This window comes from Salmo salar, chromosome 03, assembly GCF_965601325.2.
Source record: "Salmo salar chromosome 03, fSalSal1, whole genome shotgun sequence".
Lineage (NCBI taxonomy): Eukaryota > Metazoa > Chordata > Actinopteri > Salmoniformes > Salmonidae > Salmo > Salmo salar.
In genome coordinates this window covers 37,674,417-37,700,914 of record NC_138293.1, presented here as the reverse complement: position 1 = coordinate 37,700,914, position 26,498 = coordinate 37,674,417, and the positions used below count along the sequence as shown (strand labels likewise).

At 42.8% G+C, this 26,498-nt stretch overlaps 1 protein-coding gene across 1 annotated transcript in view; it reads left to right on the top strand.

The window, feature by feature from the left end:
* The first annotated feature begins 11,604 nt into the window (after nucleotides 1-11,604).
* Nucleotides 11,605-26,498, top strand: part of LOC106600278 (apoptotic chromatin condensation inducer 1a) — a 40,721-nt gene continuing 25,827 nt past the window's right edge. The window contains exons 1-7 of the mRNA XM_014191588.3: nucleotides 11,605-11,839; nucleotides 12,802-12,867; nucleotides 13,016-13,127; nucleotides 13,310-13,371; nucleotides 13,720-17,481; nucleotides 20,603-20,761; nucleotides 20,894-20,979. Of these exons, the coding sequence (XP_014047063.3) occupies nucleotides 11,702-11,839; nucleotides 12,802-12,867; nucleotides 13,016-13,127; nucleotides 13,310-13,371; nucleotides 13,720-17,481; nucleotides 20,603-20,761; nucleotides 20,894-20,979 (4,385 nt within the window). The 5' untranslated portion in view covers nucleotides 11,605-11,701. The remainder of the gene's footprint in view (nucleotides 11,840-12,801; nucleotides 12,868-13,015; nucleotides 13,128-13,309; nucleotides 13,372-13,719; nucleotides 17,482-20,602; nucleotides 20,762-20,893; nucleotides 20,980-26,498) is intronic.

Here is a 26,498-nt window from a genome sequence, read left to right as displayed (position 1 = left end):
ATAATACAAAACAAGAAAACACCAACAACGCACAGACATGACACAGAAACAGAAACAATGACGCCTGGGGAAGGAACCTAAGGGGGTGACATAAATAGGGCAGGTAATCAAGGAGGTGATGGAGTCTAGGTGAGTGTCATAATGCGCTGATGTGCGTGACAATGGTGACAGGTGTGCGCCATGACGAGCAGCCTAGTGACCTAGAGGCCAGAGAGGGAGCACGCGTGACAGCAAGTCCTGGCACACGTCAGAATCATTTTGGTAGCTCATGTTGACCAGAAAGTATTTAACTCTAGCCACAAAATTAAGGATATTAGAAGTGGGGAGGATTTCGGCAAGGCTACTTTCTTGCCTGCCGAAATTCTTCCCCCTCCCCTTCTAACTTGGGACTGCAAGGCCTGGCACACTTCAGAATAATTTTGGTAGCTCATGTTGACCATTAGTGTGTGCCACAGAAAGTATTTGACTCTAGCCACAAAATTAAGGATATTAGAAGTGGGGAGGATTTCGGCAAGGCTACTTTCTTGCCAGCTGAAATTCTCCCCCCTCCCCTTCTAGCTTGGGACTGCAAGGCCTGGCACACTTCAGAATACTTTTGGTAGCTCATGTTGACCAGTGGTGTGTGCCACAGAAAGTATTTGACTCTAGCCACAAAATTAAGGAAATTAGAAGGGACGGGGGGAGGATTTCGGCAAGGCTATTTTCTTGCCTGCCGAAATTCTTCCCCCTTCTATCTTGGGACTGCAAGGTCTGGCACACTTCAGAATAATTTTGGTAGCTCATGTTGACCAGTAGTGTGTGCCACAGAAAGTATTTGACTCTAGCCACAAAATTAAGGAAATTAGAAGGGGGGGATGATTTCGGCAAGGCTAGTTTCTTGCCTGCCGAAATTCTCCCCTCACAGAAAGCAAAATTAAAGTATTGAGAAACAAACATTTATTTTAGAAACATTTCGTAAGGTTTAAGAAAATAAAGATAATACACAAATATTATCACACAATAACACAAAAACATCACAGAAAGTTAAGTTTGTTAACAAACATTAAGAAATACAAATTTAGATCTTTGCATAATAAGATATACAATTACAATAAATCAAATATAAAAAGACAAATAATATAAACAAATATTGGAAACCTGCAACAGCTCGACTGAACATTTAGTCCACTTTTTATGAAAAGTTTTCCAGGTGATGTCGTCGACTGGAACTCAAGCCTAACCTAGTCCTGACAGGCAGCGCAGACATAATCCTCCAATGGTGGGATGGTTTTCATACAGGACTGGTGGAACCATCGTGGGCAGCAGTCACAACCAATCTGAAATTTATGAAAAAGTTATGCATTTAAAACATGAAATACAATTATTTCATTATCAGACAGAGCGGATGATACTGCCTTTAGAAATATTACTGCTTATACAAATTCGTACTCGGAAAAATGTGCCTTTAGAAGTGAACAAGCAATTACCCAGTTAGTGTCTTCCTCAGTATTGTCCACCTCCCCACAGAAGTGGCACAGTTGACTCAGGTAATCTAGCAAAACATAATGTCAAATAGTCTATACATCTTTACATGCATTTTTCTGAGCAAACAGTGAACAGGGAACAAGGGAATATTATACGTTTCTTGTAACAGAATCATTTAAATACATATGTTTTAGTGGCCATCTAGTCAGAAATTGGATCAAAGATAACATTTATATGGATTTTTCAAGTTTTTTTTTATATACACAATTATATTAAATTAGAAATTGAACATACCGGTGTTTTGGAGGAGAGTGACTGCTATTTCTTCTCTCATGAGGTTAACATCTTTGTCCGTATTTGAAAAGACAATCGACTCCTCCTTCAGAACACATTCAGCAAACTGGGCAAAAACTTTAATGGGCATTTCAGTTTTCCCCAACAAAATGTTCCACTTAAGAATCTAATCCGCAAGTATACAACGACACAGCTATAATATAATTTGACAGTTCCGTTTTGTCTTTTAGTCAGTATACTTTCAGAAGGTTAATTGTACATTACTTAAACTCTCAAACTTACTTTCAAGGAAAAGACCCCACAAGAAGTAACATCTTGTTGGCATGGGTGAGGAAGGGTACCACACACCCATCTGGAGATATTACACCCCTTCTCTCTCAGAGATGATCTGAACATACAGTGGATTTAAAATGTCTACACACCCCTGTTAAAATTCCAGGTTTTTGGGATGTAAAATAATGAGACAAAGATAAATCATGTCAGAACTTTAATTGAAAAACAAACTGAAATCTTTGAGGGGGAAAAATAAAAAACTCACAATAACCTGGTTGCATAAGTGTGCACACCCTTAAACTAATACTTTGTTGAAGCACCTTTTGATTTTAGTACAGCACTCAGTCTTTTTGGGTAGGAGTCTATTAGCATGGCACATCTTGATGTGGCAATATTTGCCCACTCTTCTTTGCAAAAGCGCTCCAAATCTGTCAGATTGCGAGGACATCTCCTGTGCACAGCCCTCTTCAGATCACCCCAGCGATGTTCAATTGGATTCAGGTCTGGGCTCTGGCTGGGCCATTCCAAAACGTTAATCTTCTTCTGGTGAAGCCATGCTTTCGTGGATTTGGATGTGTGCTTTGGGTCGTTGTCGTGCTGAAAGGTGAACTTCCTCTTCAGCTTTCTAACGGACGCCTGAAGGTTTTGTGCCAAAATTGCCTGGTATTTGGAACTGTTCATAATTCCCTCCACCCTGACTAAGGCCTCAGTTCCAGCTGAAGAAAAACAGCCCCAAAGCATGCTGCCACCACCATGCTTCACTGTGGGTATGGTGTTCTTTGGGTGATGTGCAGTGTTGTTTTTGCACCAAACATATCTTTTGGAATTATGGCCAAAAAGTTCAACCTTGGTTTCATCAGACCATAACACATTTTCCCATGTGCTTTTGGGGGACTTGATGTTTGTTTTTGCAAACCAGGCTTGGATGTTTTTCATTGTAAGAAAAGGCTTCCGTCTTGCCACCCTACCCCATAGCCCATTCATATGAAGAATACGGGAGATTGTTGTCACATGTAGCACACAGCCAGTACTTGCCAGAAATTCCAGCAGTTCCTTTAGTGTTGCTGTAGGCCTCTTGGAAGCCTCCCTGACCAGTTTTCTCGTCTTTTCATACATTTTGGAGGGATGTCCAGTTCTTGGTAATGTCTCTGTAGTGCCATATTTTCTCCACTGATGACTGTCTTCACTGTGTTCCATGGTGTATGTAATGCTTTGGAAATTATTTTGTACCCTTCTCCTGACTGATATTTTTCAACAATGAGATCCCTCTGATGCTTTGGAAGCTCTCTGCAGACCATGGCTTTTGCTCTGAGATGCAACTAAGAAAATGTCAGGAAAATCCAACTAGAACAGCTGAACTTTATTTGTGATTAATCAGAGTCACTTTAAATGATGGCAGGTGTGTAATGACTTCTATTTAACATGAGTTTGAATGTGATTGGTTAATTCTGAACACAGCCACATCCCCAGTTATAGGAGGGTGTGCACACTTACGCAACCAGGTTATTGTAAGGTTTTTATTTTTCATTTTCCCCCCTCGAAAATGTCAGTTTGTTTTTCAATTGAATTGTTCACATTATAGGTCACATTAATAGTATAAAAAGTTCTGACATAATTTATCTTTGTCTCATTCTTTTACATCACAAAAACCTGGCATTTTAACAGGGGTGTGTAGACTTTTTATATCCACTGTATATGTTAATAAAAGTATAGCATTTTGAAACACTTTATTGATTACAATATAGAGATTAATAACAGAGGGGAATCTGAGAATGCAGGGATTCCAGCAGGGTGTGAGATGAAGTAGTCAAATCTGGAACTGACAAGGCTCTGACTTAGCGCCTTTGGGGCATCGCCGGATGTTGTGGAGGAAGAAGCAAAAAGTTCAGGTTAGGGCTGGAATGTAAATGACATGTGATCATCTCGGAAATGTAGATTCGGTGAGGACTTGACTGCAGCAGACAAGGCAGCAAAGGCAAAATTGTGGCCTCTTGTACAACAGGCCCGAAATCAAGGAAAGGGTGGATACTACAGGGGAATCAGAGCCTTTTTCGCCGATGGAAAATAAATACGACCGAGTTGAGATTGCATAGGATTTTTCTTTCTATTCTGTAGATATGGACTTGAAGTTTATGTCAATCAATGCCAGGTGGATACGAAACCTGTTGAAGAGAAAAGCTTTTTTGTTGTTGTAAGGACTGCAACGCAGATCAAGAAACACATTCATGCAAGGAGGACTAAAATTATTGGAAAAATCAGTGGGGCAATGTCATTTTTTTGGCCCACGGGCTAATCATTCAGCTGGGGTTGCAATTTTAGTACACAATTTCAAAGGGACATTTTTGTTTACGCAAATGGACACCAATGGACATTGGCTAGTAGCGGTCATCAACCACATGGAAAGATTATTTGTGTTGTGTAATGTATATGGATACTGTTCTAGTCCTCCAAATAACTTACTTCTAGAGGAAATTGAAGAAATTCTTAAAAGTCTTCTGAGAAAATATCCATCCAGTCAGATTATAGTTGGTGGAGATTTGAATATGGTTTATTCTAATAAGACTGATAGATTGCCCCATAGGCCTAACATTGGTGTGAACAAGTTGGTGAATTTCTGCCAAAGCCTGGACTTAATTGACATATGGAGAGTTAAAAACCCTGGAGAGAAATAATACACATGGAGTAATAGAGATCGTTCTTTACAATCAATAATTGATTTGTGGGTGATAACCTCTAGTCTTGAGCCCAACAATGTAGAGTTAAAAATACTGCCTGCAGTCCTGATGGATCATAAAGTCATATGGTTGACTGTAAGAATGTGCAGTAATGATGGTAAGAAATACTCTGGTGGTTATTGGAAATGAAATAACTCATTGTTATTGCATGATGATTTAAAAAATGTGATTAAGAACCTAATTTCTGTTTACTGGAGTTTAGCTACATCTAATGCAGAATATGGGAAATATTGGGAACTGCTGAAATGTAAAATCCATTCAGCCTGTATTACTTATGGAAAACGGCTTGCTTTAAGAAGGAGATGTGAGGTAGCTGAACTCTCTAAGACAATTGCGGATATCACAGAGATTGAGCGTCTTGATCTTAATGAGAAAGCTAAATTGAATGATTTACATAATCAACTAGATACATTGTATGAGGAAAAGGCTAGAGGAGCTTTCATAAGATCCAGAAAACAATGGCTTGAAAAAGGTGAAAAGAACAGTATTTTTTTTTTATTTGGAAAAGGGGAGAGGGGAACTCAACACACTTCAGAAACTTAAGGAAGCCTAAGTTTTATGAGAATCTTTACTCCTTAGATAACAATTTGAGTGACTCTAAGGATCTCCTTGATTCTATAGAGAATGTTAATTCGGTTACTGAAGAATTCATTCGTTCTTGTTGTCAAGATTTGTTGCTCAGTTAAAAAATAACAAATCTCCAGGTTGTGATTGATTAACCTCTAAATTTTACAAAACCTTCTCTGAGGAAATAGCACCATTTTTACTTGAAACCTTTAAGGAGGCTATAAAGATGGGAGAACTACCTGCCTCTCTGAAGCAAGGGGTTATTACTCTTATACCTAAACCACACAAGGATCTTTTAAATATTGATAATTGGCGTCCAATCACTCTCCTAAATAACGACTACAAAATTATAGCCTTAATCTTTGCAAAAAGGTTAAAGTCTTGCTTGAATGATCTGATTGATGAATGTCAATCAGGGTTTATGAAAGGGCGCCATATATCTAATAATCTGAGGCTGGTGTTAGACTTGGTTGTGTATTGTGATCTATTGGATGACTTCCCTGTTATCCTATTTTTGGATTTTCAGAAAGCATTTGATACAGTAAGTCACAATTTTATCTTTGATTGTCTTAAGCATTTGAAATGTGGTCTTTTTTTTTTGTTAGTATCTGAAATGTTATGCTCATTAGTTCATAAAAGTCAATTTGAAGGCATTACATTTTACATTTACATCATTTAGCAGACGCTCTTATCCAGAGCGACTTACAAATTGGTGCATTCACCTTATAATATCCAGTGGAACAACCACTTTACAATAGTGCATCTAAATATTTTAAGGGTGGGTTAGAAGGATTACTTTATCCTATCCCAGGTATTCCTTAAAGAGGTGGGGTTTCAGGTGTCTCCGGAAGGTGGTGATTGACTCCGCTGTCCTGGCGTCGTGAGGGAGCTTGTTCCACCATTGGGGTGCCAGAGCAGCGAACAGTTTTGACTGGGCTGAGCGGGAACTGTGCTTCCTCAGAGGTAGGGAGGCGAGCAAGCCAGAGGTGGATGAACGCAGTGCCCTTGTTTGGGTGTAGGGCCTGATCAGAGCCTGAAGGTACGGAGGTGCCGTTCCCCTCACAGCTCCATAGGCGAGCACCATGGTCTTGTAGCGGATGCGAGCTTCGACTGGAAGCCAGTGGAGAGAGCGGAGGAGCGGGGTGACGTGAGAGAACTTGGGAAGGTTGAACACCAGACGGGCTGTGGCGTTCTGGATGAGTTGTAGGGGTTTAATGGCACAAGCAGGGAGCCCAGCCAACAACGAGTTGCAGTAATCCAGACGGGAGATGACAAGTGCCTGGATTAGGACCTGCGCCGCTTCCTGTGTGAGGCAGGGTCGTACTCTGCGAATGTTGTAGAGCATGAACCTACAGGATCGGGTCACCGCCTTGATGTTAGTGGAGACATTCCAGGCCAAAGAGATCAAGATATCCCAACTGGCGGATGACACCTCACTTTTTTTGAAAAATGTGTCACAAGCTAGATTAGCATTGGATATCATGAAGCATTTCTCCAAAATCTCAGGTTTTGTATTAAATCTTTCCAAATGTGTGTAACAGCTGTTGCAGGGAGTAGACCAAGGCGCAGCGTGGTTAGTGCTCATCATGAATTTATTATACTGAGAACACAATAAACAGAGAAACAAAAGACAACAGCCAAACAGTTCTGTAAGGTATACTAAACAGAAATAAACCACCCACAAAACCCCAAGGAAAACAGGCTACCTAAGTATGGCTCCCAATCAGCGACAACAATGTACAGCTGTCCCTGATTGAGAGCCATACCAGGCCAAAACAAAGAAATACAAAACATAGAAAAAAGGACATAGAATGCCCACCCTAGTCACACAATGTGAGATGTTTGTTTTGAAAGGAGCTGTCAATCTAGCAGATTGTAACATCTCTGAAAAAGATACTGTAACCTACCTCGGTGTAAAGATCACCGAAAATCTTAAGGCTGTGAATGATCTTAATTTGAACCCTGTAACTGAATCTGAATAAAGACCTCAAATGGCCTGTAAGGAATTTTATAATATCTGTACATTATAGGAAGATGCTTGGGCGTGGAAAAGACATACTATGCATGAACTGTTACTTAGGAACACCTGTAATTACAAAAGTACAATGTTTGATGTTTTGCTTTAGCTTGAGATTAAGGATCAGTGGTAGACACATTACAAGTGCATTAAGAGGTCAATTGTACTTCTGCACAGTCATATGCCTGTGTGTTGAACGATACTGTTGGTAACAGATAAAGGGAACTAAGCCAGTTTCTGTTGATGCTATGTTCCAGTCTTCTGCTACAACATGATAGCAATAAGAGAAAGAAGGATTGGGAAACTAACTGTCAATTACACAATAAGCTGAACTCTACCTAAGCAGAGACAATTTTGTATTAGCAACTGATAATTATGAGCTTATATGGTATTAAAGTTAAGGGACATCACCCTGGGCGGGGTGAACCATAGTAGGGGATAAAAAGTGAAAACAAAATCTTTAGAACTGAGTGTCTTGCATGCAAATTGCTGTAAGTGTGTACTCCGGGTTGCAATCCTTATTAAACAAACTAACCTCTGATCAAAGAAGTTTCCTGTGGTATATTTTACATGCATAGGGCAGAATTCCCTTACAGGCCTCACTCCTGAAATAGTTAAATCGGGCCTGATAAGCTGAAGTGGAGTCGGCCTGACTCCCATTTGCCAGAGCCCAGACTAATATGATTCTGCTGGATTTGGGAAGAGCTCGGCCAGCATGATGGTCTCCCGCCCCACCCAAGTCGGAGTCACCATGCACATGTTTATATAGATTGGTTTCTATTAATTGAGTAGCATTTAGATAACTGGTCAGTAGTTTAATCAGATTTCAACCATTTCATGACGTCAAAAAGACATCACGATGAAGACTTCTTAATCTGGTTGTGATCTGGATATATATCATGTCTCCACCAGATTTCAACCAGTAAAACACATCTGTATCACGTATGCCCACTGGGTGCCTTTGCCCAATGACTCTTATGGGAAATGTAATGGTTAGTGCTATCCGGGTTCCGGGACATTATTACCTTAAACCCATACCCTAACCATTTTACATTTCAATGTCTATAAAGCCCCACAGTGGAGGTGTCATAATACCCATAAAACATAGCGGTTGTTTTTCCACCATTCATTTTTTCAATAGGGATTTTTAGAAACATTTCAAATAAGGGCTGTGTTTCGTGTGAGCTTATCCTGGTGTGATGTTTTGGATAATCACGTAAATCTCTCTAGGTGACTTTTATCCATATTTACTTTTAGATTAGAAAATGCTACTTAGCATCAAAGTAGAATTTGTTGCAAGACAACAAATCCATGCAAGCTCCTGCACATCATCTCTAGCTGACGCCTTTGCTAGCAGGTATTGTGTCAATTTAAAACTTGCAGAAGACAGTTCACAGAATTGTCAATTTAAAGAAATGTAGCCAATTTATTAATTACTAAATTTAGCAAACATCAGATAGTTAATCCAGAGATTCTTACCTTTGCCTCGATTTGGCAGTCTTGTGCAGTTCTTTATGATAGCCACATTATCAGCCAATTAGCATTTCATTATTGGGGGGTAAATACAGGCAAATATATTGATAAAAGTCACCTTGTCCTAGAGAGATTTACACGGTTTTCAAAACATCATGCCAGGGTAAGCATACACAAAACACAGCCCTTATTTTAAGTGTTTCTAAAATCCCTTATGGGAAAAATGAATGGTGGGAAAATGATTCTCAATCACACTCCACACTGCCCTTTCTCACCTAGACAAAAGGAACACCTATGTGAGGATGCTGTTCATTGACTACAGCTCAGCGTTCAACACCATATTGCCCACGAATCTCATCACTAAGCTAAGGACTCTGGGACTAAACACCTCCCTCTTCAACTGGATCCTGGACTTCCTGACGGGCCACCCCCAGGTGGTAAGAGTAGGCAACAACACGTCTGCCACGCTGATCTTTAACACTGGGGCCCCTCTGGGGTGTGTACTTAGTTCCCTCCTGTATTCCCTATTCACCTACGACTGCGTGGCCAAACACGACTCCAACACCATCATTAAGTTTGCTGACGACACAACAGTAGTATGGGTCCCCAGATCCTCAAAAGGTTCTACAGCTGCACCATCGAGAGCATCCTGACCAGTTGCATCACCTCCTGGTATGGCAACTGCTCAGCATCTGACCGTAAGGCGCTACAGAGGGTAGTGCGAACGGCCCAGTACATCACTGGGGCCAAGCTTTCTGCCATCCAGGACATATACAATAGGCGGTGTCAGAGGAAAGCCCATAAAATTGTCAGAGACTCCAGTCACCCAAGTTATAGACTGTTTTCTCTGCTACCGCACGGCAAGCAGTACCGGAGCGCCAAGTCTAGGACAAAAAGGTTCCTGAACAGCTTCTACCCCCAAGCCATTAGACTGCTGAACAATTCATAAAATTGCCAACGAACAACTTACATTAACCCCCCCTCTCTTTTGTGCACTGCGGCTACTCGCTGTTTATTATCTATGCATAGTCCCCTGAGGGGCCCCAGTGTTAAGGATCAGCGGGGCAGACGTGTTGTTGCCTACTCTTACCACCTGGGGGCGGCCCGTCTGGAATTCCACGATCCAGTTGCAGAGGGAGGTAGGTGTTTAGTCCCAGAGTCCTTAGCTTAGTGATGAGATTCGTGGGCACTATGGTGTTGAACTTCACCCCCACCTACATGTACAAATTAACTTGACTAACCTGTACCCACGCACACTGACTCGGTACTGGTGACCCTTGTATATAGCCTCGTTATTGTTATTCTTATTCTTATTGTGTTTCTTTTTATTATTACTTTTTATTTTAGTCTACTTGGTAAACGTTTTCTTAACTCTTCTTGAACTGCACTGTTGGTTAAAGGGCTTGTAAGTAAGCATTTCACAGTAGTCTACACTTGTTGTATTCGGCGCATGTGACAAATAAAGTTAGATTTTATTTTGACTACATTCCTAAAAAACAATTATTTAGGTAAAACATTTTGCCTGACACCCAAAAGTACTCATTACATTTTGAATGCTTACAGGACAGGAAAATGGCCTAATTCACACACTTATCAAAAGCACATCCCTGGTCATCCCTACTGCCTCTGATGTGGCAGACTCACTAAACACATAAGTCGTTTGTAAAATATGTCTGAGTGTTGGAGCATGCCTCTGGCTATCTGTAATTTATTTATTTTTTAACTAGAAAATGATGCTGTCTGATTTGCTTTATATAAGGAATTTGAAATGATTTATACTTTTACTTTTGATAGTTAAGTATATTTGAGAAATTACATTTATTTTTGATACTTAAGTATATTTAAAACCAACACTTTTAGACTTTTACTCAAGTAGTATTTTAGGGTGGTGCACAATTGGCCCAGCGCCATCTGTGTTAGGGGAGGGTTTGGCTGGGGCATGCCGTCATTGTAAATACGAATTTGTTCTTAAACTGACTTGCCTAGTTTAAAAAAAAGGGTGATTTTCACTTTTACTTTAGTTATTTTCTATGAAGGTATCTTTACTTTTCATGTATGACAATTGGGTACTTTTCCACCACTGGCCTCGTTATTGTTTTTATTGTGTTACTATTTCCTTTTTGATTTAGCAAATATTTGTCTTACTTTTTAAATCTAGATTGTTGGAAATGGGCTCGTAAGTAAGCATTTCACTGTAAAGTCTACACCTGTTGTAACGGCTCAAGTGACCAATAAAATGTGATTTGTATGTACGGCAGACAATTGTCTACTTGTAATTCCAAATTTTAGCAATATCTTGCAATATTGGGTTACGTGAGATTGGCCCACCCCCACCTACAGCCAGTCATTATTGTGCACTGTTTGAGTTTAGGGTGTGTGTCACAATACGTATCAATTTAACCACTTTTGCAGTAAAACATTTTTACACAACCATCCATTTCATTTATGGGACCTTAGAGATGTGGAAAAACATGGTTGTGTTATAGCCTAATAAGGAACAGGGCTGGTAAAAGGGCTCTGGCCAGGACACCCCCAGGAAAGCACCCCCAGTCGAGCAAGACGTGACCGCTAAATATTTGTCAAAGAACAACGACAGTTGTTACAACTGATGTTGCACTCTGACATGATTTTGACACGTGAAAGAGTGCCTCCTGTTGGTACAAATAACATTATATTCTAGGAAATGACATTTTCCAAATAATGTTTTGGTATCTTATTAATGCAAATTCATAGTGAATAGCGTGCATGGATAACACTCCACCATCGAATGTATGAATAAAATCAAACAATATGTAATAATAAAATTCAATTTACACTTTGACTACTCACGTTGGTTGAAGGAAGGCGTTGCTGAAGCGAATTAGTGAGGAAAGGGAAAATGGCGGACCTCGAAGACGTTACACTGGACGGGAGGCCGCTACAATCTCTACGGGTGGCGGATTTGAAAGCTGCTTTGGAGGAGCGGGGGCTTCCTAAAAGCGGACAGAAAAATGCTCTCATTAAGAGGCTCAAAGGGGTGAGTTTTGTTAAGAATTTGAGGTCGTTTGTAACCTGCAGTCGCTAAACCTCGGTGTTGCTAGAGACTGGCCGATGATTGCCTTGCAGGCCGGAGTGCTTGCCTAGTTAAAAAAAAATAAAAAAAATCATTACTGTATGCTGTTTACTTTCTGATAATGTTTTGTCGTTGTTGGAAGCTTTGTGCTATGTTCTACCATTTGAAATGGCTTTTTTGTTGAATAAGTTGTTAACCAAAGTTTAAATGGACGTTTGTTGTTTATGTGAGACACGGCTGGTAGCTAACGTTAGCTGCTAGCTACTGGTAGTTTTGTCGTCTGCGGCTACACGGTCCGCGCTTTGTTGGTGTGCACGAGTTGGGGGGAGGTTATACAACGTGGACGCGCCTGTAAATTAGCTCGCTATCTACTGTACTTGAAGCTAGCAAGCTTTGGGAGGCGTAGTAAACAAAATAAGGAATTAAGGAATTCATGGATTAATAAAAGTAATCTAAACGTTTTGGGGCCCCGGATCTTCGAGGAATTATTCCTTCTTTGTAAAATTAGAAGATGTAATGTTAGCAATCCAAGTGAATTGCAAGCAGCTTGAGATGCAACAGCTAGCTAGCAACCATTGTCGTTTTCAAGTCTAGTTAAATCAATCTAGCTAACTAGCTACATCTCAGTTGAAAATACTATTATTTGTATTTAGTCGATATCGGACAGTATATGCTTCTGCTACTACGAATATTTGATATTAAATTTGTTTTGTTAAAGGAATAACTTGCATGGTTGTCTGCCCTCATAGTGTGAATGTTTTCTAATGAGCCCATCATGTAACTAGCTTAACATGATTATCAGATGCAACATACAACAATTCATAATTTAGTGTGTGAAAGTCTGTTTACTGTTTTTTTTTTGGTGTGTGTGTGTGTGTCGTGGATCATGTGTGATCATGTGTGATCATGTATTATGTTTGTGACAGGCTCTCATGCTGGAGAACCTCCAGAGAACCTCACACCATCACATAGGACTGCAGCCAAACTCCCAGGTGAGAGTTACTGTATGAAGAAGTTGCATGAACCATAACAATTCAATCAGCTCCTTGTGTAGATATTTGTCAGTTTCTCTAATTACTACTTCAATATGATGAATATGGGCAAGGATTTTAAGTCTTATGATCTGTCTGATTATTTCAGATTGGTGAAGAGATGAGCCAGAATAGCTTCATTAAGCAGTATCTGGCAAAACAGCAGGAGCTCTTGAGGCAGCGTCTTGAGAAAGAGGCCCGGGAAGCAGTCGAAGATGATGGTAAGTTGGCAGTTTACTCCCTCACGTTTACGTATTGGCTTGGAGTTTAAGCCTGGGTAGTTTACATGTCAGTTCTATGCCTGTACTGAGCGCGGTTCCTTTTATAAATCAAATCAGGTCAGCTACTCATCTCCTGCTCAGGGTACTTTGTCTCATTACATTTCACTACTATGTTTTTCCAGATACAGACCAAGAGGACCACACACAGGGCAATAACAGCTCTGCCTGTGCTGCCCCAGACCAGGTTAGTTGCAGACTAATCGCTGTATTCTTTCTGTTTTTAAGAGTCTCCAGGGGCGTAATCATTTTCCCTTTGCATTCCATTTTGCAACTAAAACAAGAGTTTCTAATGGGCAAATTCAGCTAGGTCCCGCCCTGTTTTCATTCCTTTTGCAAACAGAATCTCTGTAATGAATACACCCCTGTTGTGCAACTTGCATGTTTGAGAGAAGCTTGCATGTCTGAGAATCTTGCGTGATTAACACAATCTTGCATGCAATTTAATGTATGCCTGAACAATTGCATGTATGGGAGGAACTCTGGCATAGTCCTGCAACAAACTCATTCTCATCTCCCTTTCCGTCCTCATCAGGATGACGTACCCGTGTTGGTTGACCAGCACAAGCCACTTGGCCCCTCCGAGGGAGAGGGACTAGCAGGCCCCGCAAGCGAGGGAGAGGGACACAGGGCCAAAGACGGCCATGTGTCTGGTCCACCTGCCTCTACCTCGCCTACCTCTGCCCCTGCTGCCGTTGCCTCTCTGTCTGTGTGTGTAGCTGATGGTGAGCAGCGACCGGAGAGAGTCCCAACCTCTAGCCAAGTCCCAGCAGATAGCGATGATGACAGCGACGGAGGTGACGAGGATGGCGAGGATGAGGACTGGGATAGCGGTGCCAGGAGGAGGAATCTAGGAGAGCCACCAAGAGGCCAGCTAGCAAGAGAGAGGTCTGAAGGATCCCGCCAACCCCCACAGCACATCCCCCCCCTGTTGTCTCCGCAGCTTCGACAGCCTACCCCTCCTCCCTCCCCTCCCCCAGAGTTATCATTCCCACTGCCTGATACCCCTAAACAAAGCCCCCCTAGTCCAGGTGAGCTCCCGGCTAGGCAGCGTACTTCCAGTACCTCCAGCTCTGGCTCCTCTAGCAGTGGCAGTCGTAGTAGCAGTCCAGAACCACAAAGCAACGCAGAGCGCAAGCCTGGCCCACTGACCCTACTGGCACGCAAGATGGCATCAGAAGGCGCTTTCTCTGGAGTTGGGTGGCATGGACGTGGGGAGGCAGAAAGGCAGGACAACAATGCTGCAACTGCAACAATATTTCCTGGTAGAGGTCCTCAAGAGGGCACAGTGTCTGCCATCACCCACACAGCCAATGCTGCAGCCAGTTTGCCCTTCCCCAGTCTGGTTCCAGTTACCAACCAGGGTGTCCTTGGAGGCCATCTATCCCACAGTCAAGTTCCTGTGAGTGTGCTTAGGCCCACTATAATGGAAGAGAGAGATTCTGCATGGCAACAAGAAAACAAGGAAAGGGAGCTGCAGGCAGAGAGTGAAAGAGAAAAGGCCCTTGAGCAAGAGAGACTTAGAGCCGTGGAGCTGGAAAGACAGAGAATATTTGAGCAACAGCGTGCCATGGAGCAAGAGAGGGAAAGAGCTTTGGAGCGAGAGAGAGAGGAGAGGGAGAAAGCCTTGGACGCAGAAAGGAAGGAGAGGGAAAGGGCTTTGGAGCGAGAGAGGGAGAAAGCCTTGGAGGCAGAAAGGAAGGAGAGGGAAAGAGCTTTGGAACGAGAGAGGGCGCAAGCTCTTGAACAAGAGCGGGAGGAAAGAGAGAAAGCTTTGGCAGAAGAGAGAGAGAAGTCTCTAGCAAGAGAGAGGGCCCTTGAGCTTGAGAAAGAGAAGGCTGTGGAGTTAGAAAGGCAGAGAGCCATGGAACAAGAGCAAGCTTTGCTGCAAGAGAGAGAGGAGAGGGAAAGAGCAATAGAAAGAGCTAAAGCTTTTGAGCGGGAGGAAAGGGAAAGGGCTCTTGAGCGGGAGCAAGCTCTTGAACAAGAAAGGGTGGAGACAGCGAGAGCTTTGGAGCGAGAAAGGGTGGAGAGGGAGAAAGCCTTGGAGCGAGAGAGACAGGAAAGAGAGAGAGCCTTGGAGCGAGAACAGTTGGAGAGGGAGAAAGTGTTGGAGATGGAGCGTATAGAGAGGGAAAAGGCTTTGGAGCAAGAGCGAGTTGAGAAGGAGAAAGCTTTGGAGCTAGTGAGGCAGAAAGCTTTGAAGCGGGAACAGGAGGAGAGGGAAAAGGCGTTGGAGCTAGAGAGGCAGAAAGCGTTGGAGCTAGAGAAGCAGAAAGCGTTGGAGCTAGAGAGGCAGAAAGCGTTGGAGCTAGAGAGGCAGAAAGCGTTGGAGCTAGAGAGGCAGAAAGCGTTGGAGCTAGAGAGGCAGAAAGCGTTGGAGCTAGAGAGGCAGAAAGCGTTGGAGCTAGAGAGGCAGAAAGCGTTGGAGCTAGAGAGGCAGAAAGCGTTGGAGCTAGAGAGGCAGAAAGCGTTGGAGCTAGAGAGGCAGAAAGCGTTGGAGCTAGAGAGGCAGAAAGCGTTGGAGCTAGAGAGGCAGAAAGCGTTGGAGCTAGAGAGGCAGAAAGCGTTGGAGCTAGAGAGGCAGAAAGCGTTGGAGCTAGAGAGGCAGAAAGCGTTGGAGCTAGAGAGGCAGAAAGCGCTGGAGCTCGAGAGGCAGAAAGCGCTGGAGCTCGAGAGGCAGAAAGCGCTGGAGCTCGAGAGGCAGAAAGCGCTGGAGCTCGAGAGGCAGAAAGCGCTGGAGCTCGAGAGGCAGAAAGCGCTGGAGCTCGAGAGGCAGAATGCGCTGGAGCTCGAGAGGCAGAATGCGCTGGAGCTCGAGAGGCAGAATGCGCTGGAGCTCGAGAGGCAGAATGCGCTGGAGCTCGAGAGGCAGAATGCGCTGGAGCTCGAGAGGCAGAAAGCGCTGGAGCTCGAGAGGCAGAAAGCGCTGGAGCTCGAGAGGCAGAAAGCGCTGGAGCTCGAGAGGCAGAAAGCGCTGGAGCTCGAGAGGCAGAAAGCGCTGGAGCTCGAGAGGCAGAAAGCGCTGGAGCTCGAGAGGCAGAAAGCGCTGGAGCTCGAGAGGCAGAAAGCGCTGGAGCTCGAGAGGCAGAAAGCGCTGGAGCGGGAACAGGAGAGGCAGAAAGCGCTGGAGCAAGAGCGAGTTGAGAAAGCTTTGGAGCTAGAGAGGCGGAAAGCTTTGGAGCGGGAACTGGAGGAGAGGGAGAAAGATAGGGAGGAGAAGGCAAGGGCTTTGCAGCAAGAAATAATTGAAAGGGAGAAAGCCCTTGAGAAAGAAAGAGCCATGGAGAAAGAAAGAGTGGAGAGGGAAAAAGCTTTGGAACGTGAGAGAGAGAAGGAGAGGGCTTTAGAACAGAGAGAAAAAGAGGAGAGGGAGAGTGTTTTGGAACAAGATAAGGAAAGGGCTAAGGTGGCTGAGAGGGAGAGTCATCTTCCTCCATGGAAACGTGGTCGTGAGATTGGTCTTACCCCCCTGCCCACTCCTCCCCTCTCCACAGGAGCAGGTAGAATGGCGGCAACAGAGGAGGGTGGGGAGCCCCACGTGCCATCCCTACCCCAAACAGCATCGAGAGACAACCAGCCAGCTGAATCTGGTACGCCCCTGTCACCAACTATAGCAACGCCTCTGTCACCCCAGTCCTCCTTCAAGAAGTTCCGTTTCTTGAGAGACCCCCCAGTTCTGTCCCCATCTTGCTCTGCATCCCTGGTCATCAAGAGGTCCCGTACGTTCTCTGACAGCCCCCATCCTCAGGCCTCAGCTCTCCAGTCCCCAAGAAAACCTGGGGAACAAGAGCAGGAAAGTACTCTGCAGGGGCCCAAGCTTTCTGCTGGACAGGCAGCATCACAGATACCTGCAAGACAGGGGTTCCTTGTTTCCGGACCAACTGCAGCAGACACGTCTGACACGACAGGGCCAGAGATCCCAGTGATTGCCACACTAGGCAAGAGTGCTGAAAAAGAAAAGGCTAAGGAGCTTGCGTCAGAGGAGCATGTCCTAGCAGATAAGGAGACAGACAAACAGAAAGTGGGAGAGCTGGCCAGAGGTGCTAAAGGGGTGGATGCAGGAAACGTCCCCTCGGGTCCAGCAGAATCTGTGATGCCTCCCTCACCCCCACCGGAAGTGGGCAATGTAGACCGGGGAAGGGAGAGAAGTCAAAAGAAACAAGAGAAGCGGGGAAGACGAGCTTCCTCATCTAGTGACTCCTCAGATTCTGACTCTGGGTCATCCTCCTCACATTCGTCTGGTTCATCTTCGTCCTCCCAGGGCAAAACCCGCACCACTCCCAGTGGTAGAAAGGTGAGTGGTCTATAGGTGTTCTTTCACTCAGTCAGTGGAATAACAATGATCAAACCCAAACAGCAATATGGGAAAGTAATGTTCATTAACCATGTAGTACTTGGATTTTCTTTTTAGGCTTCTCTTTTGTTTGTTTTTGTTTTTTATTCTGTCAGGGCCTAGGTTTGACAGGATCACCCAAGTAGTGACAATCAATGGTACATTGGAGATCAGAAGATGTTATTTCATTCATGTTAAAGGGAACCTTGTCCAAATGATCAAATCAAAATGTTCAAGATGTTTACCTGAACGGTTTCTGATTTATGAGTAACATGTTTTTCTGTAGTTTTGAAAGATTGAGGAAAAGGGATTTTTCAGTATGAATATACAGTACCGGTCAAAAGTTTGGGCACACCTACTCAAGAGTTTTCCCTTATTTTTCCTATTTTCTACATTGTGGAATAATACTGAAGACATCTAAACTATGAAATAACACACATGAAATCATGTAGTAACCCCAAAAAAGTTTTGCACACTTTTCTGGGACAAATTTCCACCAGTCTAATGTCCATTGCTTGTGTTATTTGGCCCAAGAAAGTCTCTTCTTCTTATTGGTGTCCTTTAGTAGTGGTTGCTTTGCAGAAATTCGACCATGAAGGCCCGATTCACAGTCTCCTCTGAACAGTTGATGTGTCTTTTACTTGAAGCATTTATTTTGGCTGCAATTTCTGAGGTGCAGTTAATTGTTGATTTCTGATGCTGTTAACTCTAATGAACGTATCCTCTGCAGCAGAGGTAACTCTGGGTCTTCCTTTCCTGTGGCGGTCCTCATGAGAGCCAGTTTCATCACAGCGCTTGATGGTTTTTGCGACTGCACTTGAAGAAACTTTAAAAGTTCTTGAAATGTTCCGCATTGACTGATCTTAAAGTAATGATGGACTGTCGTTTCCCTTTGCATATTTTAACTGTTCTTGCCATAATATGGACTTGGTCTTTTACCAAATAGCCCTATCTTCTGAACACCACTACCTTGTCACAGCACAACTGATTGCCTCAAACACATTAGGAAGGAAAGAAATTCCACAAATTAACTTTTAACAAGGCACACCTGTTAATTGAAATTGCATTCCAGGTAACTACCTCATGAAGCTGGTTGAGGGAATGCCAAGATTGTGCAAAGCTGTCATCAAGGCAAAGGGTGGCTACTTTGAAAAATCTCAAATATAAAATATATAAGTTTAAAACTTTCTTTGGTTACTACATGATTCCATGTGTGTTATTTCATAGTTTTGGTGTCTTCAATATTATTCTACAATGTAGAAAATAGTTAAAATCAAGAAAAACCCTTGAATGAGTAGGTGGGTCAAAACTTTTGACTGGTACTGTAAGTTGTCATAAAGTACATGGCATAGCCTTAGTGGGCTCTTGCTGGAATCTCTTTAGCTCTACTTCTATATCACACAATGGTGGTGATAAAATTAAGTGATTATTAAGTCTGTTGTCATGTACTGTCATTTTTACTTAATAGCCTAGTAGACAAGCAGAGACAACTTAACCTCCCTGGGCAAGGTGGGACGTTTGCGTCCCACCTAATCAACAGCCAGTGGGATCGCGTGGCGCGAAATACAAATGCCTCATAAATGCTATAACTTCAATTTCTCAAACATATGACTATTTTACACCATTTTAAAGACAAGACTCTCGTTAATCTAACCACACTGTCCGATTTCAAAAAGGCTTTACAGCGAAAGCAAAACATTAGATTATGTCAGGAGAGTACCCTGCCAAAAATAATCACACAGCCATTTTCAAAGCATGCATATATGTCACAAAAACCAAAACCACAGCTAAATGCAGCACTAACCTTTGATGATCTTCATCAGATGACACTCCTAGGACATTATGTTATACAATACATGCATGTTTTGTTCAATCAAGTTCATATTTATATCAAAAAACTGCTTTTTACATTAGCATGTGATGTTCAGAACTAGCATACCCACCGCAAACTTCCGGTGAATTTACTTAATTACTCACGATAAACGTTCACAAAAAACATAACAATTATTTTAAGAATTATAGATACAGAACTCCTTTATGCAATCGCGGTGTCGGATTTTAAAATAGCTTTTCGGCGAAAGCACATTTTGCAATATTCTGAGTAGATAGCCCGGCCATCACGGCTAGCTAATTTGACACCCACCAAGTTTGGCCCTCACCAAACTCAGATTTACTATAAGAAAAATTGGATTACCTTTGCTGTTCTTTGTCAGAATGTACTCCCAGGACTTCTACTTCAACAACAAATGTTGTTTTGGTTCGAAATAATCCATTGTTATATCCAAATACCTCCGTTTTGTTCGTGCGTTGAGGTCAGTATCCGAAGGGTGACAAAAAATTCAAAAATTTTCCATTACCGTACTTCGAAGCATGTCAAACGCTGTTTAAAATAAATTTTTATGCGACTTTTCTCGTAAAATAGCGATAATATTCCAACCGGGCGACATTGTATTCGTTCAAAGACTGAAAAAAAACAAAACATGGAGTCCTTTCGTGGACGCGCACTCCAGTGTCATTGTTCCCTGCCTGACTTCTCACAAAAACTCCTGCTGTTTTTCGCCCAGAGACTGCAGAGACGTCATTCCACTTTCTGGCGCCTTCTGAGAGCCAATGGAAGCCTTAGAAAATGTCACGTTACAGCAGAGATGCTGTATTTTTGATAGAGATGCCACAGAAGGAGAACAAATTGTCTGACAGGGCACTTCCTGTATGGAATCTTCTCAGGTTTTGGCCTGCCATATGAGTTCTGTTATACTCACAGACACCATTCAAACAGTTTTAGAAACTTTTTAGAGTGTTTTCTATCCAAAATCTACTAACTATATGCATATTCTCGTTTCTGGGCAAGAGTAGTAACCAGTTTAAATCGGGTACGTTTTTTTATCCGGCCGTGCAAATACTGCCCCCTAGCCCCAACAGATTTTAAGGAGACAATGATGCCAAAACACAAACTCGCATAATGTTTATTGTAACCATATGTTGGTTAAATAAGGGATGTATGCTTAGAATTGTTACTCGACCTGCTCAAATGTATGATATTTTACCCAATACACAGTTCATTGACCTGTTCTCTATCCTTTAGCCTGAGAAACCTCAGACAAAAACCATATCCCAGGATAAGGAGACAGTTAGTCAACTTGAGGAGTCAAATGAGTCCCCAAAAGCCCCCCAGCGCAAAAATCGAGGATCTGGGGAGAAGGAAGAGAAGGACATGACCATCGATGGAGCCAGACACGGCAAGGTCAGCTGAGATTTAAACTGTAGTCTCTTTATTCTTTACAAATCTCTAAATCTCTTTATTCTTTCCCCTTGTTTTTACAAAATTGTTCTTCCCCTCTCTAACACTACCCCCACCCCCCTTTATGACCATCAGAAACCTTTCGTTGGAATACCTGCTGGACAAGACAAGGAGCAGAAGAAGGACAGCGAGGGAGAGGAGGAAATGACAGACACTACAAGGTCTGTTTACAAAATTGCTGCAAAAGACACACACACATATACTGAACAAAAATATAAACGCAACAATTTCAACGATTTTACTGTAGTTACAGTTCATAAAAACACATCAGTCAATTGAAGTAAATTCATTAGTCCCTAATCTATGGATTTCACACGACTGGGCAGAGGTGCAGCCATTGGTGAGGTGCAGCCAACCCACCCACCGGTGAGCCAGGCCCAGCCAATCAGAATGAGTTTTTCCCCACAAAATGGCTTTATTACAGACTGAAATACTACTCAGTTTCATCAGCTGTCTGTGGCTGGTTTCAGACGATCCCGCAGATGAAGAAGTCTGATGTGGAGGTCCTTGGCTGGCATGGTTACACGTGGTCTGCGGTTGTGAGGCAGGTTGGATGTACTGCCAATTTCTCTTATGGTAGAGAAATTAACATTACATTCTTTGCCAACAGCTCTGGTGGGCATTCCTGCAGTCAGCATGCCAGTTGCACGCTCCCTCAAAACTTGAAACATCTGTGGCATTGTGTTGTGTGACAAAGCTACACGTTTTAGTGGCCTTTTATTGTCCCCAGCACCAGGTGCACCTGTGTAATGATCATGCTGTTTAATCAGCTTCTTGATATGCTACACCTGTCAGGTGGATGGATTATCTTGGCAAAGGAGAAATGCTCACTAACAGGGAGGTAAACAAATTTGTGCACAACATTTTAGAGAAATAATATTTATGTGCTTTTGAAAAATGTCTGGGAACGTTTATTTCAGCTCATGAAACATGGGACCAACACTTTACATGTTGCGTTTATATATATCTATCTATCTCTCAGCAAAAAAAGAAACGTCCCTTTTTCAGGAACATGTCTTTCAAAGATAATTAGTAAAAATCCAAATAACTTCACAGATCTTAATTGTAAAGGGTATAAACACTGTTTCCCATGCTTGTTCAATGAACCATAAACAATTAATGAACATGCACCTGTGAAACGGTCGTTAAGACACTAACGGCTTACAGACGGTAGGCAATTAAGGTCACAGTTATGAAACCTTAGGACACTAAAGAGGCCTTTCTACTGACTCTGAAAAACACCAAAAGAAAGATGCCCAGGGTCCCTGCTCATCTGCGTGAACGTGCCTTAGGCATGCTACAAGGAGGCATGAGGACTGCGGATGTGGCCAGGGCAATAAATTGCAATATACGTACTGTGAGACGCCTAAGACAGTGCTACAGGGAGATAGGACGGACAGCTGATCGTCCTCGCAGTGGCAGACCACGTGTAACAACACCTGCACAGGATCGGTACATCCGAACATTACACCTGCGGACAGGTACAGGATGGCAACAACAACTGCCCGAGTTACACCAGCAACGCACAGTCCCTCCATCAGTGCTCAGACTGTCTGCAATAGGCTGAGAGGGGCTGGACTAAGGGCTTGTAGGCCTGTTGTAAGGCAGGTCCTCACCAGACATCACCGGCAACAATGTCGCCAATGGGCACAAACCCATCGTCGCTGGACCAGACAGGACTGGCAAAAAGTGCTCTTCACTGACGAGTCGTGGTTTGTCTCACCAGGGGTGATGGTCGGAGTTGCATTTATCGTCAAAGGAATGACAATTACACCGAGTCCTGGATAAATTTTGGAGGTGGAGTTCCATCATGGTCTGAGGCAGTGTGTCACAGCATCATCGGACTGAGCTTGTCATTGCAGGCAATCTCAACGCTGTGCATTACAGGGAAGACATCCTCCCTCCCAGGCTTATCCTGACATGACCCTCCAGCATGACAATGCCACCACGCACAAAACGTGTGTGTAATCAGAAATACAGTGTAGACATTGTTAATGTTGTAAATTACTATTGTAGCTGGAAACGGCAGACTTTTAATGGAATGTTTACACTTGTCCTCTTGCTCAGTTGTGCACCGGGTCCTCCCACTCTTTCTATTCTGGTTTGAGCCAGTTTGCGCTGTTCTATGAAGGGAGAAGGACACAGCATTGTATGAGATCTATAGTTTCTTGGCAATTCCTCGCACGGAATAGCCTTCATTTCTCAGAACAAGAATAGACTGATGAGTTTCAGAAGAAAGTTATTTGTTTCTGGCCATTTTGAGCCTGTAATCGAACCCACAAATGCTGATGCTCCAGATACTCAACTAGTCTAAAGAAGGCCAGTTTTATTGCTTCTTTAATCAGAACCAAAGTTTTCAGCTGTGCTAACATAATTGCAAAAGGGTTTTCTAATGATCAATTAGCCTTTTAAAAGTAAAAACTTGGATTAGCTAACACAACGTGCCATTGGAACACAGGAGTGATGGTTGCTGATAATGGGCCTCTGTACGCCTATGTAGATATCCCATAAAAAATCATCCGTTTCCAGCTACAATGTAATTTACAGCATTAACAATGTCTACACTGTATTTCTGATCAATTTTATGTTATTTTAATGGACAAAAAAATGAGCTTTTCTTTAAAAAACAAGGACATTTCTAAGTGACCCCCAAACTTTTGAACGTGTGTGTATATATCTCCCCCAATTTGGGTGAAGTATCCACCTCCTCTCTAAATATTACATCTTTATTGCTAGGCAGGAAGTTAAGTGATGCAGGCAATAAACTGTTCCTTCTCAATTTGACCTGACCTGATCTAGGTCCCCATTCCTCACTAAACCACATCTCTCCAGATAACCATTAACTTCTAGTGGAGAAACCAGACTATGGCACTCAATTTCAAGTTTAGGAGTCCCATCAAATGGAAACAGGATGCACCTGAGCTCAATTTCAAGTCTCATAGCAAAGGGTCTGAATACTTGTATAAAAAAAAATTGTAAACGTCTTTTCACTTTGTCTTTATGGGGTATTGTGTGTAGATTGCGGAGGAACAAATGTTTTAATCCATTTTTGAGTAAGGCTGTAACGTAACAAAATGTGAAAAAAAGTCAAGGGGTATGAATACTTTCTGAAGGCACTGTATGTATGTACAGTACCAGTCAAAAGTTTGGACACCTACTCATTCAAGAGTTTCTTTATTTTTACTATTTTCTACATTGTAGAATAATAGTGAAGACATTAAAACTATGAAATGACACACATGGAATCATGTTGTAACCAAAAATCGAAATATATTTGAGATTCTTCAAAGTAGCCACCCTTTGCCTTGATGACAGCTTTGCACAATCTTGGCATTCTCTCAACCAGCTTCATGACGTAGTCCCCTGGAATGCATTTCAATTAACTGGTGTGCCTTCATAATTTTTGGAATTTCTTTCCTTCTTAATGCGTGTAAGCAAATCAGTTGTGTTGTGACAAGGTAGGGGAAGATAGCCCTATTTGGTAAATGACCAAGTCCTTATGGCAAGAAAAGCTCAAATAAGCAAAGAGAAACAACAGTCCATCATTACTTTAAGACATGAAGGTCAGTCAATGGAGAAAATTTCAAGAACTTTCAAAGTTTCATCAAGTGCAGTAACAAAAACCATCAAGCGCTATGATGAAACCAGCTCTCCTGAGGACCGCCACAGGAAAGGAAGACCCAGAGTTACTTTTGTTGCAGAGGATAAGTTCATTAGTTACCAGCCTCAGAAATCAATAATTAACTGCACCTCAGATTGCAGCCCAAATAAATGCTTCACAGAGTTCAAGTAACAGACACATCTCAACATCAACTGTTCAGAGGCGACTGCGTGAATCAGCCCTTCATGGTCGAATTGTGTTCAGATCTTTGCAATACAGTTTAAACTGAAACGAGGTAATGCTGAAACGAGGTGATGGCGGATGAATGGCACTACAATGGGCCTCAGGATCTAGTCACCGTATCTCTTTTAGTTCAAATTGCTATCAATTAAAATGCAGTTCTGTTCGTTTTCCATAGCTTATGTGTGGCCATACCAGGTCAGACATTTGACGAACTGACTTGTTGGAAAGGTGGCATCCTATGACGGTGTCACGTTGATAGTCACTGAGCTCTTCAGTAAGGCCATTCTACTGCCAATGTTTGTCTGTGGAGATTGCATGGCGCTGTGCTCAATTTTTAGATACCTGTCAGCAACGGGTGTGGCTGAAATAGCAGAACCCACTAATTTGAGGTGGTGTCCACATACTTTTGTCTATATAAAGTGTGTCTATCAATCTACCTGCACTGAACAAAAGTTACTGTTCATTTCTCTACCATAGGCCGCCTCAAACTTTGTTTTAGGGTTTGGCAGTACATCTAACCAGCCTCCGAACCGCAGACCATGTGTAACCACGCCAGCCCAGCACCTCCACATCTGATTTCTTCACTTGCGGGATCGTCTGAGACCAGCCACCCAGACAGCTGATGAATCTGTGGGTTTGCACAACCGAAGAATTACTGCACAAACTGTCAGAAACCGTCTCAGGGAAGCTCATCGGCTTGCTCATCATCCTCACCAGGGTCTTGACCTGACTGCAGTTAGGCGTTGTAACCGACTTCAGTGGGCAAATGTTCACCTTCAATGGCCGCTGGCATGCTGGAGAAGTGTGCTCTTCACGGATGAATCTGGGTTTAAACTGTACCGGGCACAATTCCTGGAACCTGAGAATGTCCCAGTTCTTTCATGAAGCATGTTCGGGATGCTCTGAAACGACATGTATGACAGCGTGTTCCAGTTCCCGCCAATATCCAGCATCTTCGCACAGCCATTGAAGAGGAATGGGACAACATTCCACGGGCCACAATCAACAGCCTGATCAACTCTATGCGAAGGAGTTGTCGCACTGTATGAGGCAAATGATGGTCACATAAGATACTGACTGGTTTTCTGATCCACGCCCCTACTTTTTTTTTTTTAAAGGTGTCTGACGAACAGAAGCGTAGTGTTGTCTCTTGTTGTGATGTGTGTCTTGTCCTATTTTATAACATTTATTTATTTTTAATCCCAGCCCCCGTCCCCACAGGAGGCCTTTTTCCTTTTGGTAGGCCGTCATTGTAAATAAGAATTATTTTCTTAACTGACTTGCCTAGTTAAATAAAATAGTCCCTCCCATTTTGAAGAACTATTTAGCCAAATTCTCTGACAGCCCGATTCCGACCTGAGTTAAGCGTGCAAAAATGTAACGTAATTCCCTTTTTTATGCACTTTCCTCCCTATATGCGTATTCTGACCTCGAATTTAAGCATGAGAATAGCATGCTATTCGCCTGCTATTTGTTTTGGGTGGAGATAAAAATAACTGAAGGGCGTGGCGGAGGTGTGTCTGCAGATATCCCGTATTCTGACCTTGACTTAATTCCACAACCTTGACGTGTGAGGAAAGGTCTTGTGCACCTACTTGTTATAAGTGAAATATGCATCTACTCTATTTTCTTATCAATAGTATTAAACTTCTTTGGGATAGGGGGCAGTATTTTCACGTCCAGAAGAAAAGTGTGCCCAAAGTAAACTGCCTGTTACTCAGGCCCAGAAGCTAGGATATGCATATGCATGGTAGTATTGGATAGAACACCCTAAAGTTTCTAAAACTGTTAAAATAATGTCTGTGAGTATAACAGAACTGATTTGGCAGGCGAAAC